The following is a 20,291-nucleotide window of genomic DNA, read 5'->3' on the forward strand; positions in this document are numbered from 1 at the left end:
CAAATCAACTAAACTAAAATCAACAGAAATTATGATTTGATGAAAAGATATAGCTACATAACCTTGTTAAAAAAGGAAAATAAAGAGCCAAATTACAATTTAGTGATGCTGATCTTTAGTGAACGTACCAGTTAGATGCCCATCACTCTGAGTCAGTTGTAATACATTAGCATGTTGCAATTAAGAGTGTGTAAAAGCTATTTAGCAAGTGAGCAGAGCTAAAAGTAATGAATAAATTGATGAAACTAATAGTTAAGAATATGGAGAAACAGCTGAAAGTAATTCATAAATGGTTGAAACGAACAACTTCTGCCACTCCAAATAACAGTAAGCATTGACCAGAGCAATCTACATTAGATCCAGTTTCATGATCCATATTTGGAACATGACACGTGTCCCATGATGAAGGGCTACTACTTGGGAACCCCTGTCGGAGTGGATATAGTCAACTGTTCTCCAGTCGAGGGAGGAAATTGAAAATGCGTGATCACTGTTGGATGTCAGCTGAGCAGTGGAATGGAAAGGAGTAATTGGGCTGAAAACTAAAGGGCCTGGAGGTAATTCAGGGAGAGATCTGGCAGCAGATTTAATCTGGTGGCAATTCATGCAGTGTTTTGAAAACAAATAAAACAGCTTCTTTACATCCAGAGCACTTTCACACACGAGTGAATATAAAGTTGCCTCCCATTATAAATAACTATCTTTATGTCGGCCTCATGGTTGCAGTGCAGTAGGGTTACCTGCTTTGGAATTTAGATTTCTAAATCCCTGAGATTGAACTTAAATCTGAATTGAAACACAGTTTTTTATTTTATTATTGTGTATTCAAAAGCCAACTCAAGTTTTGGCTCACGTCCAAGCAAAAGAAATGAACTCATTCAACTCGCACGTCTAATCCTAAACTTTTCCCACATCCTCAACATGAACTGATTACCGCTAAGCTGAATACCTGCATGTCAGTTACTCTGAGTGCATGTCATGACTATCGCTTTGTGCCACTCTGCTCTCTATTGCAGCAACAATGCAAGACACCACTCTAGACATGGGGAGACCTTGCAGTCACTACTTAGTTGATTGAACTTGCCGCTTTCATACGTAACTGCACGGGTGTGTTTCCTTTCCTTTCTTTTGTTTTTTCATCCTTTTTCTTATACATCAGCACTTCTTTGCCTTCCATCCATCACGTCGTATCAGCAGCCCCCCCCCCCCCCCCCCCCCTCTCACATCACACTCTGGCCCTCCTCCAGATGAGGATCGACCCAACTGTAAATCTAATTTCCATGATTCTCTGTTGGGCTTTTAGGTTTAAAGCCTTACACAGTGCAAGGACAACATGGCTGTGTCAGAGCGCGGCCCAGAGACTGAAACACCTTCTCCTTCCAGAGAAAGTTGCAGTGTAAAAGCTATACTGATTAGCAAAAAAAACAAAAGGACATGCTCAGGAATGTGCTGACGTCTGACTCAGAATCTGATTGGTCTCAGGTTTCGGCAGAACACAGGCACCGATATTAAGTCTGTGGAAGGTCTGCATATAAGATCTTCACTCCACACAACGACCAATGGATGCATTCTTACTGACTCACGCTGGTGGGAGACACATTGTAAATGGGACCAATTGCCTCATTTTATTGAGCGTAAGGGTATTACGTTCTGCATCTGTTGGCTGAGCTCTGACAGTCAAAGGGAAGTGTGCTGCCAGGGTCTCGCTCTCTCTCTCTTCCTCAAACACACACTCACACATCAATCTGAAATGAAATGGCCCTATAAACACAGTGGCAATGGAGATGAAGGCCATTTCCCTGCCCTGTAAAAACTGCATCTGAACTATATTGTAATTACTTGTCAAATGGCAACTTCAATCGCCACATAAAACACAACAAACCCTCCCTGTGGTGGCACACGGCGTAGGATGACTGTGTAAAAGTAAAACCATATGAGCGCATGTGTGTGTGTGTGTGTGTGTGTGTGAGCATGCTGGCCGGTGAAGTGGAAACAAAGGAGTGTATTCATTATTTATAAGGTCACTCAGGTGCCAACAATGCTTCGACTCGTCAACTGAACCAGAATATCGTCTGACACTGCATTCTGGAAACAGACGTAAAGATCTCTGTTTGTGTTTTGTTTAATTTATTTGTTTGTATTTTTGTGTAAGTACACAAAAGTACAGTCCCCCCCCCCCCACACACACACACACACAAATAGATGACATGTAATATGAGAATAAGTGAAAATGCAGAAACCACAGAGGGTGGATAGTTTTTAGATCACCTTACATAAAAATGCAACAACACTACAAAGTCCAAACAAAAATGCAGCCATGTAAGCTTGACAACGTTAGTATCTACTGCATGACTGCTGCATTGAATTCCATTCATTTTTTAGGTCTTTCTGTCCACACTTGTTTATCACTTGTAGGATTTCCCTGTGTTTGGATTTAGACGCAGTTGTTTGCATGAAAGCGAGAAAGAAAAAGCCCCTTTGTGGGCACAGAAATATTGCATCCATGCTTCTCTCCGTTCTTGCAGTGGTAAGTTTTGCAACCCACAACGTATCACCAATCTATTCAAATTTTAAAAAAAGGTCACATAAAGAAACAGCCTCATCTTGAAAGGTTTACCTGTTTTGCTCTTTTTTTTTTTTTTAATGGTTTCAAAAGTCTTACCTCAGTCCCACTTCCCCTGTTTCTGCTGCTCATCATTTTTCCCATGCGTGTGGTGCTGCACCTCAGCTGCAGGCTGCAGCTCTCACAAATCGAGCTGCAAAGAGCCCCGGGGGGGGGGAGCCTGCAAGCCTGCAAGCCTGCTAGCCTGCTAACAGAGTAGCAGACGCACGTGCAGACTGCAGTTATTTTATTATGTGCCACAACACTAATTGTTATTTTCTCCCAGATTACCTGTGTTGCACATTAGACTGTTGAGCTCTGAGTGAGACGCAGAGACACGTGATTGGATGAGTTGGGCGTGGGATATTTTTTTTTTACAGACAATAACAGGCTTTTGCAAGAATTTATCTTTTATCTTTTTATATGTATTGAATCATTCACATGCATACAGTCTTTGTTGGTCTTTGCATGTGAGAGATATGTGTCACACAGCAGTTTTTAGTTGCGCTGGCTACTGGTGTCCCCGGCGTGCGTCGTGATTGGACGGGTTCCTCCCAGTCGTTACCAGGGGCGTGGAACCAAAGCGAGCTGAATGAGAAACACACATTTTGTGTGCAGCCTCGTCGTCTTTCTAACCCCCGTCTCTGAGCAGAGACGATCACGAGCAAATAACAGTTTTTAATTGCCAGAGAAAGTGGAAAATTCCCGTGTCTCAAAGTGGTCTTTAAACTACACGCTGCGCACAGCGTCACGGCAGAGACTCGGCATCGTGAGCTGCTGCTGTATCTGATACTGAAGAGAGAGGATGCGAGGACTCTAGATAAATATTATATATACGACATGGTTTTCTCATCAATATGGGGGTCTGTGTTCCCTTAGCGAAGGCAGAGTTCACCCCGGATTTGTTTGCGTGTCTTTTTTTGCGTGAAAATGTGGACACTATGCAGATAGGGCGTTTTTAAAGTCCACCTTTTTTTGTGCATTGGGTTTTTCTCCCCAACGCTAGACCTGGCAGGTTCTGTCCGTGTCGGGTATCGATAACGAGTTTAGGTTGTTTTTTTGTCGTTTTTTTTTCCTTCTTCGAGCAGAGGCAAGAAGGTAAGTCGTGTCTCCTTTCTTGATTCAGTGTAATAAAATGTGTTTGAAGACTAGCTTACCTATTGTTAGCTTTTATTGACATCAGCTGTGTTAAACTCCTGTAATGACTGACTTCCCCTTAAGCCAATAAACAGCCAGCTGTGTTGTCCTACACAACAGGAATTGTGTGTTTTGTTTCCCTAACTGGCAACGTTTCATTCTGCAGCTCCTGATATCGGATGAGATCTCGTCTGTCACCCATCCCACCGTCGTCAGGCAAACTGCGTCACCTAGTGGACGCTGCAGGTACTCTCCTCTAAATCACGTATGGGGGAGAAGTCTCGCCATGGCACGAATGACCTGGAAACCAAAGTGATTGAACTTTTAGTTTAAAAATCAGCATGGAGCCGGAGGCTAACTCAAACTCCGAGGCCCACCATGAACTGAAACGTCCAACCGTGCCCGACTCTCAGTGTGATCTCCCCACGAACATGCACAAGGCCAGTGCGTACCCATCCTGCAGCTACCAGAGGAACGTGCACCAGAGGTTCATCAGGAGGAGCCTGTGGTTCTCTGAGACGGACGAGCAGGCCTTCGAAGTGGCGCCCGAGTGCGATAACAGGAACAAGATCCTAAACATAAACCTGCGGACAATAGTGGACAGGACGCGGGGGACCAGCTGTGGGATACAGGAAGGCTCCAGCACCGAAAGCCAAGGTGGGCAGAAGGACAGCGCCACGGAGAGCGCCAGTGCTGACGAGGAGAAGGATAAAAACGGAGATGATGCGCTGAATCATCTCACGTGCAGCGATGGCGGCGGCAAAGCCGCCATCAAGGCGTCCAGTGAGGAGAACGAGGAGGAGGCGGAGATGAAAGCGGTCTCCACATCACCAGGAGGAAGGTTCCTCAAGTTTGACATAGAGCTGGGGAGAGGGTCCTTCAAGACGGTCTACAAGGGCCTGGACACTGAGACCTGGGTCGAAGTGGCCTGGTGTGAGCTGCAGGTAGAGTACTTAAACCGTGATTTACAATCTATCTCTGTGACACCCAAGCAGGGTCAGTTAAGTATAGACAACGCATATTCAGCAGCCACATACAACACCCCTTTTCCCTCATTCTTACTCTTGCGAATGGGCGAGGGAGACCCTTAATGCCTGACCCTCACATGAAGCCCCCTCTGTGTCGGTGAAGGTTCACACATGGTTGGTGTAATGGTGATGTCTTCAGGGAGCTGTCAACCCGCCTCACGGGGGGGAGTCAGCCAAGTTGCAAATGGGTTCCCACAAAATGTTTAAATGGTTTACACGGGGAAAGTGATTGACGTTATCTGCTGACGTGGAGACGCGTATAGCACCACTAATGGTGATCAGCAGGTTTTTTGCAGATGCACAAGAGGAGAGTCGACCTCGTCTTGCGTTACACGGACGGAGGAAAGCTTAGACTGTGCGGAGGTATTAACTAATTATTTCTGTCCTTTTGAGACTGCAGCAGGGATTACCTCCCCTCTGTCTCCCAGGAGGCTTAAGGGGGGACTACTGTAAGCATGACTGGCCCCACTCAAAGAAAGATAACTTCTACCGTGATTAGTTCTTCTTTCAACGTTCAGATTAAAATAGTTAAGACTTTCAACCGTCTATATTCAACCATCCTTGATTTATTTTTTTGCTCTAGTCATTTGCCCAACTGATGCAATGTCAGTGGACACGGTTATTAGGGTGTGTGTGTGTGTGTGTGTGTGTGTGTGTGTGTGTGTGTGTGTCGCTCTCTCCCTCAGTGCAACAGGAGGCAGACGGACAGGAAGCCGCTGGGAGCAGTGTGGCGGCCCCGTGGCCCCGGTGAATACTAATCCCTGTACGGTTCTGAAAAACACGCTGCGTCAGCAACCTGAGCGACCAACAAAAAATGCATCAAACTAAACCTGTTTTGTGCGATTAGTATCAGGAGACAGTGGCGCTCCTCATCACTGCAAATAACCTCTGAAGATAACGTTGGATAGGAGTGAGTGGAGATGAGGTTGAGCCGAGAGACACGATGTCACGCAGACCACATCTCCCTCATCATGACATCGCTGCATTGGGCTCAGCGGATGATGACATGTGGAACAGGAAGCAATTATCTGTGTTTTATTCTCCCCTGGTGACACATCAACGCTCCCTCTAGTGGACAGCCAGTGACGGATGTTAATCACAATAAAAATGCTCCTTTCCTCACAAGCATGTTCTCATCTTATTTGCTCTTTTATGTGTTATAGCTTTGAGCCATTGAAACGGTTGGATAAACAAAATGCTACGCTGACCTGGTCGATGTGATTCATCTGAGTAATCTGCTGATTCATTTGTTGCTTTCCCTTTTCGTGTCCCTTACGTTACAGTAAATTGATTCTCTTTGGATTTTGGACAAAACGAGACCTTTAATGATGTCGCCTAACGACTCTAACGACTCTAAAGGTGCGAGATGTAAGATTGGGAGCATTCTATTGCCTCTCAATGGCTCTCAACATGGCGACGGCTGAGCCAGTGGGTCACAGCTAACGATGCTAACGGAGCTAGCACTGTGGCAAAAGTGCTGACAGCGCTACCGGTGTTTACCTGAGGGAGAGCCGGAGGGTGGGCACTGAGCTTGAGCGACGACACTGGCGGTCGGGACGGCGTTACCGCCGCGTGGGACCAGTACAGAGCGGCGGCCATGACATCACATGCACGGACATGCACTAAAAGCGTGTACAGCCAGCCCGTTGTGTCCATAAAGCACGGAGAAGCTCGGATTAATCACACACCGGGGGAGAGCGACATCATTCTCTGCTCGGTCTTTGTCTTTGAATAGACAATAGTTGTTTGCTATAATATATTATCGCTCTAAATACCATATATTGCACTTTTAAGACATTGGGTATTTTTCACCCTTTGGTGTTTTGTTAATCGAACAATTAATGTAGAAGATAACTGACAGATTCAAATAAAATGTAGTTATATCCTAAATCTGAGCAGGTAGTGAATGAGATGTAGAGTTCGTGGCCCCTGTGTGATTTCCCAGCATGCTTGATGTTGTGTGTCAAACAAGGAGTCACTTTAAAGACTGGTGGTCTAAACCGAGAACCCACAATCGCACCACATCACCTCGGTCATCTCCAACAGCACAGTGCAAGTATCAACTAGTTTTAAGGATTGCACCCAAAGTTATTTAAAACGTATAAAGATGCTTGTGTTATGCATGTTTGCTCTTCAGTGTTGCATGTCTTTACAGAGCAGCTCTCTGTGGAGGACATAGAGAAGGAGACGGGACTCTGTGATTTTCCACTGTTTTCCCTCCTTCCAGCGGTCACGTGGCTTTCCTCCTACAAATTGTAATCTGGTTCCGTGTTTATTCTCTCTCTGTTTCTCTCACTCAATCCTCTTCCCCTTTCCTCCCATTCTCATCTCCCCCACATCCCTGTGTCTGTGCCAGGCCGCTGGCCTCACACAGATGGCCCTGGCACAGGCCACGATGTTCGCTTAATCTGAGAGAAAGATGACTATTGTGACTTCTTGTGCTTCTGTTCGCCTTGTCTCATTTTATCATCGCTCACCGGGATTCATTTTTTTAACTTTTGGAAGCTTCCAGTTTCGGCCAATTGTGGCTGTGTGTACAGATATGTATCTCTGCGTTGAACACGCTCTCAGACGCGGAGTGTAAGTCTCACTTGGTGCACTCTTCTCTGGTATTTGGCTGCGAGCTTGTTGCTCTGTCGATTAAATCTGGTTCTCAGCTCGTGAACGCGGAGCGGTCGATGATACTATGGCAGTGATATGAAGCTGCCACTCACGAGGTCAATGTCTTCGCTCCAAACACTAGATTTTTGCTGGAATGGCAGATTAGACAGAGCCGTGTTTTAATAAGGATGCTCGTGTGTTTCTGAGCATAGTTTATGGCCGACTCGTTGGGCAACAACCCTGTCTTGACTTGTCAGACGGGGGAAAAAAGGAAAACAAAAGCTGGAGATGCTCAAGTGGGTCATTGGTTAAAGCCCATTTGGCATTAAGACGCCCTGGGAAGCAAAGGCAGCCAGACCGCAGAGGCCAGATCTCCAGCTCCAGCATCACTCAGCCAGCTGGAGAGGAAGGAGGACGAGCCTGTTAGAGCCACAGCAGCGCGGCCTGTTGGAAAGAGGCTGGTTATTAATGAATCAGTGACGATGGGTTCTTGGTGAGGGCTTTGTACATATGATCACGGTACTGTACTCTAACCATGTCTGCTCTGGTGCTCACTGGGCATTCATCCTCTGTTATTCCCATAGATTGTGCATAAGAAGTGGACGTAGTCACAGTGACGTCACCCATTGGTCTGTCGTGGTTTTGAAGCGTCGAGTTCGGCATTTTGGCCGTCGCCATCTTGTTTTTGTTTTTGCAACCTGAAGTGACACGAGAAGGTGGAGCTACGTTCAACCGAACGCTGAATAAGACGTTCAGAGGCAGCTTTCATGAACTAAAACCAGAGTGTGAGGGGTGAAGAGGAGGGTCTGATTAGAGGACTTTAACATTCTTCTAGTTCATGATGTAAATTACTCTCTCAGGATATGGCCTTGCAAGATTAGGACTGATTTTAAAACATCAGATGGCATTTTGAGCCATCTTCAACCATGAAATTGCGATTATTATAATTTTGGAAAGAAATATCAATATTAACACCAGCATTGATGTGTTTCATCAAAGTACAGTTATATTATTTAGTTAATGGCTTTAAAAAAAACATGTTTAAGTGTGCAGCAACTCAAAATAATTGGCCAAAATATGACATCATCCTCGCTGTGCCTGCACATCTGACTGTTATCGTGTTGTCTTCATGGATCATACCTCCAGAGACACACCTTCAGCACACACACACACACCTGCAGTCTGACTTTGAACTGATGAAAGTTTAAGTAGCCTAAATGACCTTTGACCTCCCTCGTCTCTGCCCCATAGGAAGTGTCCCAGCAGCTCATTAGGATGAGTAATCCCTCTTGGAATTTAAAAAGGTTGTTTGTATGAATGAATGTGGAGCACCTCTGTGTGTTAACGCTGACTGTAGGCTCTGTGCAATGAAGACGAGGGGTACTTTCAACGCACGCTCTAGTTGACCTCTTCATCACTAAGCTATTTACGTAACAATGAGGGGGAAACAAAAGGCCTCACAGTCGCACTAGCATCTTAATGTTTATCCTGACAGCTCGTTATATATGTAAAGCTTATGTTCAAGGCCTATTTTATATATGAATCATATATTTGCTTCCATTTTTTTATTGTTTAGCTTTAAAATTGTGAGGTTTGAGTGTCTCGGATATATGTACATTTTATACACGTGTGTGTGTGCTTACTCTGGCTCACCTGCCACTAACGCTTACTTTATTTAATTTCAGAACTAGATGGGAAGCATGGAATTAAAACAGTTGAAAGTTAAGAATACTCATTAAATCCTAACTTACTGACTCTGTGTCAGACGGGGCTCCAGACTGACTTTATCACATTTATCTTTTGTTCTGTATCACTGATAAACGCTTTGGTAATAGACATTTTACAGAAATAACAATATGCTGTTTTATTTCAAAGGAAAAGTCACAAAGTGAAGTAGTGCTTTAGGAGAAAATACAACAAACATAAACACCACATAATAGATAGTGTGGTCGAGTCTTATGAGACTGTCTTGTAAAGGTGCTATAGTTTGAACGGATCTAACTGTGATGATTTATTCAAATTGCCTATTAATTAATTATTGAGATGATGTTTAGGCAACCTGCTCCTCGTGTGCTCTTGCTGCACGTCTGTCGGCGTTTCTGTCTCCTCTACAGCGCGACGCTTCACTGAGTGTTGCGCAACTGATCAAATCATTCGGGCACTAAACCCACTAGAGGAGCTCTCCCAACCTTTACCAACTACAGGACCAGAAGGGAATGAGCTCCATAGACTGTAAAAATAAGTGTGTTGTACGAGCTCTCTCTCTCTCTCTCACTCTCACTCACTCACTCACTCACTCTCTCACTCTCTCACTCTCTGCTGCGTGCGGTCCAGAGACGCATTGACAGTCATTATTTTGGGATTGCTTGTGACAGCCACAGTGTCCACCTTCAGTCGCTCTTGCAAAATAAATCTGCACACCGTTGATGAATCACAAGTGTTACTTTTTGAGTTCACAATGAATGTAATTAGCACCACGGTGAAACCTGCCCATGTGTTGGAGTGGGACCGGAAACGCATATACACACACACACACACACACACACACACACACTTTGTATCTCAACCAAAAAAGACGTTCATGTAGTGCAGCTACTGTGGGTTTTGTGTTTCTGTTATCAAACCATGCAGCACTTTGACTCTCTTCTTCCTCATTGGTTCCTTCCTCCTGCAGAAGTTGTCTGTAGTTACTGTTACAGTTTGATGCATTTTACTCAGCACTCTTGAGATTGGTTCTAGGACAGGTTTTGGTAAAGGTCCCTCGGGAGGAGGTTCGGCTCAGGACGTCTCTACCCAGAATGCCTCTCTTCTCTGTCTCGTCTCCGCTCCAACCCCCATCATCAGTGATGCAGGAACAGGAGCTCACACTGACTCCGCACTCTAACTTTATGGCTTCATTAGGGGTTTACATAGACATCAAGCATATTTGTGAACATGGCCTATTTTGATGTTTGCTGCTTGACTGTAGAATAACAAAAAAGGAAACATGAATTTCAAAATAGTTTCAGCCCTACTGAAGAGGGGCACAAGGAGAACGGTGATAATTTGTGGTCGTGTGAATCTCAGTGAATCCCTGTTATCGGGTCGTGGGAGGTTAACAAGTCTGTTTGCTGAGCGTCTGATCGGAACACTGAGGTTTCCCCCAGAATATTTGGGCGATTTTGAAGTGTGGGATTGAGCATCTTGTCTTGGATGACGGCCTAAACGGGAATCACACTTATTATCTCCACCAACAGTAAGCCGTTGGGAGAGGTTATGTGTTTGGTTGTGAGTGTGCACCACTGTTTGTCCACGGCCAGCAAACTGCATGACGTTTTGGGTGGCCGGCTATGGCTGCACGGTCAAGGACCTCACATGGTGGCGATGACTTGCACTTCCTCACAACACCTTTTATGACCTGTTTTATATTGCTATTGACCGCCTGCGTACTCCTCACTCTTAACTGGCCCTTGACTGGTAGCAGCATTTAGTGATAACACAGCTGAGTGCATCGCCGCCAGACCTGCAGCCAGATGAGCAGTGGGGTGGATAGAGTTTGCTCACTGCTATTGTTTTAGACACACTAACAGCTAACTGAAATACCAGCACACCTACTGCTGAGCGCCTCACTGTTATTGTTTTTCTTTTGGACGGTGTGTTTGCTAACCGCTAATACCTGACAGGACTACCAGTGCACACACTGCTGTACCTCGTCACCACTCAGCCTAGACTGTTTGGTGAGTTTACCTTGGCGGTTTGGCACGATTGTATGAAGTGCATAATGGAAGACTTGGAGCCCATTTCTTCTGTAGCATTACATCAGTCATTAGGCCACCGTGGGACTTTTCCCTCAGTCTTTTTCTCTGTGTCTCTAAGGTTGGAGTCCAGCCAACACACCGGCAGGCCGGTCTTATCTGCTTCAGTGCTGAAAAGATTACTCAATGAATCAATTATTTTAATCAAATCGCTAAAAACAGTCATAGATTCTTTGGTTCCAGCTTCTCAAAGCTCTCCTACTTGTCTCTGGTTTATGTTGTGTGTGTGTGTAAATTGAATATATTTGAGTTTTGGATTGTTGGATGGACAAAACAAACAATGTGAAGACATAACCTTCGGCTATGGGAAATTGTTATTTTGCCATTTGTTTTCAGTCTTCTGACTTTTTATCGGTCAATTGATTAATCAAATAAATATACTGACGTTACAGAAAATGAGAGGAGCTGGTGGACGGGGACAGTGGCGGGTACCTGCTCCCCTCCAATAGGAGACTACAGCCGCTCCAGAGACTGAGGCGCTAGGGTTTACGCCGGCCTAATTTGAGTTTTCTACAGCCGCGATGGTCAGTCTCCGAAACAGGTCTCCAAACAGCTGGAATGTGGGGCCACAGGGTGTAATTCTTGTCTCATTTGTGGTTTGATAAACAGTAAATTCATCCATACGCGGCTGTCTCCGTACAGAAGTGGGCGTGGTTTCATCTCTCAGCCTCTTGCCCGCTCTTTTGCAGTTTTCAAAATGATGCAGTGGGTGGTCTTTGTCATGACTTCTCACCAAATTTGAGGGATTTGAGAGAAAAATAAAAATATTTCCAGATACCTAGAGGCACGTATTTGATTTAAAAAATAAATATCCCAGCCTCATTCAGGCTCTCGACAAAGATGTGATGAGTCAGCAGTTGTCATGGCCTTTTGTGTAAGAAGTATTATTCTCTTGAAGAGGCAAGTGTGTAATCACGAGTTTTTGTTTCTTTCTCTCCGTGTCAAAGAACCATTTGTTTCTCAGCCTCTGCATTTAGTCTGTCACAGCAAAGAGCTTTACAGGAGGTTCGTGTGTGGCCTAATCCACATTGGCCAACTTCCCGTCACAATCGGCCAGAAAGACGCACAGTTACACACTCGAACACCTCTGCAACGAACTCTCACTGTGGTTAGTTTAAGTCCTAAGCGCAGCGGTGACATAATGCCTTGTTGTTCTCCTGTTGACTAAGGGTTCTGGGGGTGTGGTGGCGTCGGTTATACGTCTCCTCACAGCTTCTCCTTATCTCTTCCCCCTCATCTGTCTGAGCTCACTCAGCTCACACCCAAACAGCATAATAGTCATTTGGCTAAAGGCAGATTTTAACAGTGCTGGTGTCCGGGAGGAGCCTGAAAGACAGGAACAAAGATGACAAGCAACTGATGTGCTTTGATAATAAGACGAGGTTGTGCCGATACGTGCACATTGTTGATGTCCTCTTGATCTTACAGCAGTCAATTCCTGGTTCAGAAAGGATTGGGAGATATTGAAATTCCCCTACTGACGACACTGCTTTAAGAAAAAACTACACAGGAAATAAAAATGCTGAAGAGAGAGGCACACACAGTTATAAATATCTATGGACTGGAGACGCATATGTTGCAATACCCATAAGTTGGCACAATGTATAGAGAGCAAGCCTTATGTTGCACAAAGGCATGCTGGGATCGCTGACGGTCATGTTTATGTTCTGTTGCCCTGATGATTGTTGATTATGAGTTGTTGTCCAACTACTCTTTGGGGAATGCGCAGCTTACAAATCACTTTGTTAGTCAAAAATAGTAATCTTACGTTATATCTAACGAAATATTCTGCTTCAATCCGTATTTTTTGGCGTTTAGCCTTTCAAAAACAAATTGTTTACTCTGCCGCACGTTCCTGTATTTACGGTAGCAATCTAACAGCACCATTAATTCCATTTATACGACCACAATAACACAAAATCTGACGTACGCCACCATGTTTTTTTGTCTTTCTTTTATGAGCTAGCACAATTTGGTGAAGCGTAGAGAAAGCAAGAAGAAATTCAGAGAGGGAGACTGAATATAGCGCTCAATTCATATCAGGCGTTGCATAATTGAATAACGTTCTGCTGTTGTGGACACATGAGGACCATTATTGTGTTCAACCAACACCGTGTTGAACGATAACCCCGTCAAGCAGACTGTGCCACCCTGAGTGCCAGTGTGCCAATTAGCACCGCTTGGGGTGTAGAGTGGCTTCATGTCGGGGTACCGGTGAAATAGAGATAACAGAGAGACCGCCACAGCTGCTGCCCAAATACATTCTCCTGCAGTCATGACCGATGGGACAAAACTCCGCTGTGGGCAGTCTGCCGGCTCACGGCTCGCCCTGCACCAGCTTTCATTGAGTGTCGGTGCCGCAGTCGTCATTTGTTATTGAGGACGGGTGCAGAGGGTGGCAGGGTGACCAAGCAAGTTTTTGCATACTTCCGTAAGCCTGGCAACCTTTGAGTCCCTTTATTCCAAACATCCTCATTGTTGAGATGTCTGTGTGTGTGTGTGTGAGGCTTAACTTTGAATGCCTTCATGATTTCAACAGCGTCCGGTTTTAGTTTGTTTTTTAAGTACATCCTGGAATTCTCTTTCTTAATCTCCTTAGACAAGTGTTGGAGCACGCTGGGTTTAGCTGTTTTACAGTCGAGGTTGTCGACAGATTGTTTAAATATACACTGTTTAAATCGCTGTCACACTATTGTTGCTAAACCCAAATGATGCTAATCTGCTTCTTATTAACTAAGGATCAAGATAAGGCCAGTTTAATGGGGGGGGGGGGGGGGGGGGGCAGGAAACTGTAATTAGCACCACAAAGCTGTGGCGAGACGATATTGATTTTTTTGTGTGTTATTTTGCTGTTATAATTGGGACTAATGATGAAACCTGTTGCTCTCGCAGTAAGTTTACTTCAGTCGGTTGTGGATCTCACTGGTTGACTGTGACTGATTTTAAAGATTTGAATATTAGTTGAGAACCTGTGAACTCTTGTGGTCTCATCGGGGCTACTGTGAGAATACGCAGCTCTACATTAAACAGACTGGGTGGTGTCTGGATGGAGACTTGGGTCAGCTGCTTGCTCATTTTATAGCCTCGTCCAAAAACTTTATAGTCTTTCGACGTCTTCCTAGAGAAAAAGCCTGTTACCTTTGCCTCAGTGCTTTGCTACTCGCCTTTTCTCTATTATGTAACTTCAAAGCAGCCAAAAGTAAGACGGAGGAGACTTTTCTGGGGTTAATAATAATGATCCAGTCCCGCACAATATAAGACGGATTGTTTTTGATTCATAAACACAGCAACACACACACACATGTGACGGTACCAACCTTTTATTGGTGAAAAATAAAGTCCCATTAATACAAGAGACTAATCAACATACTAATTTCATTTTGCTCGTCACATATTTCATTGATTTTGTTGTATTCAACATTTTACAGTAATAAACTAATTGAATAGAAAGTGGTTATTGTCTGTTTATCTGCTCTAAGCCGACTGAAATATTATTTTTTTAGGCTAAAGGCCACACCCTTAATTTGTAATATGTAGTTTTCAGTTATGTGACGAATCCATCTTGATAAATCACGACTCATGACTCACCTTTTCTCTGGGTGTGACCGTTGTGTATGATGACAAATGTGAGTTATTGTTATTAATACACTCCACACAAGGTTTCAGCTTTGTGTTTATTACGTTTTCCTCAGTTTGAGAACACCATCGGCGTCCATCACTCACTTGTGTGTGTTTGTGTCCGTCACATGTTTCTTGGATTGATGCTCCAGAGAGGTGGCTGGCCTCAGCTCTCCATAGCCCCACAGCTCCCCCACTGGGGGCAGTCTGGTTCTATTAGGCCATAATCAATAGTCAACGCTCACCCTGATATAAACCCTCTCAGTCCCTGTGGCACTTGGCTACGTTTTCTTTCTATCAAGCAAAAAGTGCAGTCACTGCAGGGACAAATGTGCCGTGTCATTCTGTTGTCAGCGAAACAATGTCTTGCCTCACTGGTGTTTGTGATGTTTGAGCAGAACCAGTTGTTCATCATAGTAGAAATATTTGACTGTCTAGTTTTAGTAGTTAGAGGAGCAACTGAATCCAGAAGACTCGAAAAAGCTGCGTTCAAGTCCCTGAGCCGATCTCTCCACAATAAGAGCGCTTTCTTCTTAAACGAACAGCATGCATTAACGATAACATGGGACATTACGCCGGAAACTTGATTTGAACACATAGTTTTGCACGGTATATTAGCCTGCAAACCTCCCAGGACTAATGTTTTAATCTATAACCTGGTCCCATATGTCTGTGTACCTGTAGCCGGGGAACTAATACAGTCCAGCACACAGATGTAAGTCAAGCACAGCTTTATACAATGCTTCCTGCTAATGTCACAATCCATTTTTTTGTGTGTGTGTGTGTGTGTGTGTGTGTGTGTGTGTGTGTGTGTGTGTGTGTGTGTGTGTGTGTGTGTGTGTGTGTGTGTGTGTGTGTGTGTGTGTGTGTGTGTGTGTGTGTGTGTGTGTGTGTGTGTGTGTGTGTGTATGAGAGAGAGATTAACCTCGCCTGGGCGGCTCCACATTCTGCTGTGGCCAGCTGAGCCTTTTCTTTAGCCATGTGTGCAGCACCGGCCTGATACGACTCTGAAAACATTCATGCAGCGCTTTGCGATTTTCAAATGTAATGAAACGATCAGTCACACACCCCTCACAGTAACTATGAAGCTACTAATGAATCTCATTTGCCGATTGCTTGCCGCGATGCCATTTGTCTGGCTCCGTGTGTCTTGTGAGCGGCATACTTCAGGTGTCTGCCTCAGTGTGCATATGTATCCGTCTGTGTATCCCCTCCATGCTGTGCACAACACCTCTGAGCCTACATGTGGCTTCTGAATTATGCAGCAGCCCCAACGGCTGCTGAGAGGGGAAACAGAAGTAGGAGAGCGGACGGAGGTGTCTGTGGGGAGTTTGATTGGGACTTGGGGAACACTCCGTGGGGGTGTTATTTACGAACAGCAGCGGGATTCCTGAAAGATGAGCGCCAAGATGATGAGAGGAGGAGGGAGGAGGAAAGATGAAAGGGGGATGTGGGGGAGAAGAGAGGAGGGAGGAAAGCTGCAGTGCTAAAGGGTTCAAATCTGCTCTAAGCCGTCAGTGTCTCTCCTCCTTTCAGACCTGTGGTTCAGGTAAACTTCAGTCCGAGTGCTGCTCTCATGCAGCAGAGAGCGCTTGGGGATAACCCAGCCCAACTTGGGCGGCACCAGCCCTCCATCGCTCAGCTCGCCTCAGTAGAAAAGGTTCTCTGCAGAACTGAATTATTCATGGGACTTCGGAAGAGTGCAGTGAAAATCCCCACCCCCCACACACTTGCACACAAAACCCAATAAGTCACAGTCACACACACACACACACACACACACACACACTGCTTTATCGTCACATCACAGCGCGTCTTGCGTCATAGTTAATTTTTTAGGTTATTCAGGCTGATTTTTGTATTTGTTGTGCATTTTCATCTCGCTGTGGTTGAATAATTGAATAGATTTAATCTCGCTACGTTGTGCTCATCGCATTCCACCGTCGGTGGGTGGGGTCGTGCTTTCAAGTCCTCTCGCTAAGTGCTGAGTGTGCGCGCGTGTTTGTTACATAAGTCGTTGCCGTGGTGGTTAAACGAAAAAAGGGAAATCGCAGTAAAGAACCCCTCGGCGCTACCTAGAGTCTGCGTGCTCTCAGAGCGGGGTCAGCCTCACAGAGAACCGGAGAGGGAAGGGGTTGAGCGGCATCGCTTACCGAGGGTGTTTCTGTGTGTGTGTGTGTGTGTGGGGGGGGGGGGGGGGGGTGTTTGCTTCCGGAGAAAGGGAGTGGTCGGTGTTAGGGGTGCAGAGACGGATTGCAGATATGGGGGAGGGGGGGGGGGGGGGGTAGAGGAGCAAAAGGTAGCGGAAGAGAGAGGGAGCAAGCAAGTGAAGGAGAGATGGAGGAAGATGAAAAAGATCGATGACACATAACCTTTAGCTGCAGTGGGTAGTGGGTGTGACCACGTGAATGTTCATCCCCCCCCCCCCCCAAGTCTCTCTTGTCACCCTTTTAATGTCTCTTTCTAAAGCCTCTGTGAGTAAGGTCACATCTGACTGGTATTAAATAAAAAGTCGTTTTAATGCATATCACACGCATACATGATATGTTTTCTGCCTAAGAAAGCCACTCATTTGGATTCTTTCCAAACACACACACTGTTATCTGCTTTGATACACATACGGTCTAATTAAAGATGTGTAGACGACTCAATGACCGACTCTTTCCCACTTGCTAAAACATACTGGATGCATGAATTTAAAATGTGCAGGGAGATGAGTTCAGGGTGAAAGCCTCTTCCATCTGGTCGTTCCTGCGAAGGAAATATGTTGGAAGAAGTATCTTATCATTAGGGCTTCATATTCACGTCTTCTTTCTGCTGCATCTGTCGTCTTTCCTCTAGGATCGCAAGCTGTCGAAAGTGGAACGTCAGCGCTTTAAGGAGGAGGCAGAGATGTTGAAGGGCCTTCAACATCCCAACATTGTCCGTTTCTATGACTTTTGGGAGTCGCCCCTTAAAGGGAAGAAGTACATTGTGTTGGTAACGGAGCTCATGACGTCGGGAACGCTAAAGACGTGAGTACAGTTGAAGGCAGAGACGACTCCAAAAAATCACCATAGAAAGGTGCCCTCAATAGAGTGCAGATCTCCACCACAACTGCTGTATTGTGTTATTGAATTAATAAAACCCACAATTGGCTAACCCCCCCCCTCTAGACACCATTGGCCTGTGAGGCGTCCTAAAACACACTTCAAAAACAACCGGCGTTGAATACAGGGAATGGGCTCGAGGTCGCCGTATAAGACACGTCATACAATCTTGCCAAAAACTAAATGGAACTCTCAAAGCTGTGGGAGAAGTTCAGCAGTGTGTGTACTTGTAGCATTAGATCCGTCAGCGGTTAGCCAAACAAACCGTACAAAACAATAAAAGGGAGCCGGCTAACAACCAGTGATGTACGCAACCAATGGGTGGTAAAGTAATACACACTTCATTCAAACTCAAAAACAAGCTGGGATGTATGCAAGCAGAGTAGCAGATGGGGGGTCGGAGATTCACTCGGCTGTGTTATCACTAGCGGCCCCTACCGGCCGGGGGCCTGTGAGGAGTAGCGAGTGAGGAGTCAGCAAGCAGTCAATGGCTGTATAAAACAGGCAATAAAAGGTGTTTTGAGAAAGTGTGAGTCACCGCGACCACGAGAGGTCCTTCAGCATGCAGCCACAACAGGCCACCCAAAATATTCAGCAGTTTGCTGCAGCAGCATGAAAGATAAGCCGTGGGCAGACACAGAGGTGCACACTCACTAGCGGTGAGTCGTACACACACACACACACACACACACACAACCAATTGCAGGATTTCCTGGCGGAGATAATAATAGTAATAATAATAACTGTTTGTGAATGAAGCAGATATTTACAGTGATTAAAGTGACCTCTAACTTTTGCCATTTCTAAAGTGTGTCATAGAAATGTCAGCCTATTAATGTTTTCCTGAAAATATATTTTGAAACTCCTTTCATGGTCAGGTAATGTGTTTCCCTCTCTCTCTACAGCTATCTAAAGCGCTTCAAGGTAATGAAGCCCAAGGTGCTGAGGAGCTGGTGCAGACAGATCCTGAAAGGCCTTCACTTTCTGCACACCAGGACCCCCCCCATCATCCACAGGGACCTCAAATGTGACAACATCTTTATCACTGGACCTACCGGCTCGGTCAAAATAGGGGATTTAGGACTGGCAACACTCAAGGCGGCTTCCTTTGCTAAGAGCGTCATAGGTAGGAGACTTTGAAATATAACATTACAGATACATGCTTCTTCCAGTAAAGAGATAAATGACATATCTATTGGGTATTTTCTCTTCAGGCACCCCAGAGTTCATGGCTCCAGAGATGTATGAAGAACACTATGATGAGGCTGTGGATGTCTACGCCTTTGGCATGTGTATGCTAGAAATGGCCACCTCTGAATACCCCTACTCCGAGTGTCAGAATGCTGCTCAGATATACCGCAAAGTCACTAGTGTGAGTCCACATACTCTACATTATTCTAGTTTGATTCAGAAATCAGAAAAGTGGTGATGTATGCAGGCCATCGGCTCATTTCATACAATCTTGGCTAAATAAAACGAAACTCACCAATCCGTCTGCCCACGTAACAGCGGCTGAATCGCATGATCATCCTGGCAGAGATATTAATAACTGTACAGGCGAAACAGGGCCTGCATCAATTGTACATTAGTATTCACACACACTGTATACAACAACTTGTAGGCAATGTATTTATTAATGATTTCAATAGTATCAAGTATTCATATATCAATAACAAAACGGTCACAAATATTCTCATTCTCCTAGCATACATACAGTTTTACTCTTTAATTGTGTTCATACCACAGTCTTGTCAAAGAGGCCTTGATCGTAGCATGCATTTAGTAATTTGAGAGATACTGTGCAATGATGTCTGGGATGTTTTTAGCTGCTTCGTCACATAATCGGAAGAATCTTAACGAGCCATATGGAGTCACAGAGGGAGTCCTTTGTGTTTTTTTTTTTTTTTTTAGATGAAGCCCAATGAGTGTGTAAAACATGCTGCTGCAAACTGTTTTTAGATTGAGGGGTGTTTAAAGTCGCCATAGTGTTCCTGATTTGATGAAGGGTATTGATTTTCCACACTGGAGATTTAGCCATGTGGAAATCTGAGATATCGTTCACCTGCTGTTTGAAAAAAAAAAAAAAAAAAGAGAGAAGGCCTTTGTTAATGTCCGGGCAGCATCGGTGCAGCTGCTTCTGGATACGGTTCTCTGCATTGCTACTGTATGCATGTTAGAGTGCCCTGCAGGGACCACTGCAGGATATTAATAGGAGATTGATCAAAGGGAAACCCTGATAGCTTTAAACTGCTCCCTGAGCACATGCTGCATGTAGCTTCATAATTAGTTAGTAAATACGGAGGATGCATATCTTCTATGACTTAGATGGAGAAAGTGAGGTCAGAGTGCTGAGCTAACAACATTTTCTATTACCAAAAATTCCACCATGTTAAAAGTAAAACCAAAATCTATTGTGTGTGAA

The 20,291-nt window shown here is 44.9% G+C and overlaps 1 protein-coding gene across 8 annotated transcripts in view; it reads left to right on the plus strand.

The window, feature by feature from the left end:
• The first annotated feature begins 2,778 nt into the window (after positions 1–2,778).
• Positions 2,779–20,291, plus strand: part of LOC142958899 (serine/threonine-protein kinase WNK2) — a 42,291-nt gene continuing 24,778 nt past the window's right edge. For all 8 annotated transcript variants that reach the window (XM_076099944.1, XM_076099920.1, XM_076099936.1 and 5 more), the window contains exons 1-5: positions 2,779–3,700; positions 3,906–4,683; positions 17,622–17,794; positions 18,775–18,995; positions 19,084–19,241. In XM_076099944.1, coding sequence (XP_075956059.1) covers positions 4,081–4,683; positions 17,622–17,794; positions 18,775–18,995; positions 19,084–19,241 — 1,155 coding nt within the window. In that variant the 5' untranslated portion in view covers positions 2,779–3,700; positions 3,906–4,080. The remainder of the gene's footprint in view (positions 3,701–3,905; positions 4,684–17,621; positions 17,795–18,774; positions 18,996–19,083; positions 19,242–20,291) is intronic.

This window comes from Anarhichas minor, unplaced genomic scaffold (assembly GCF_050575085.1).
Source record: "Anarhichas minor isolate MPS153535 unplaced genomic scaffold, ASM5057508v1 ptg000003l, whole genome shotgun sequence".
In the NCBI taxonomy this organism is placed as follows: Eukaryota; Metazoa; Chordata; class Actinopteri; order Perciformes; family Anarhichadidae; genus Anarhichas; species Anarhichas minor.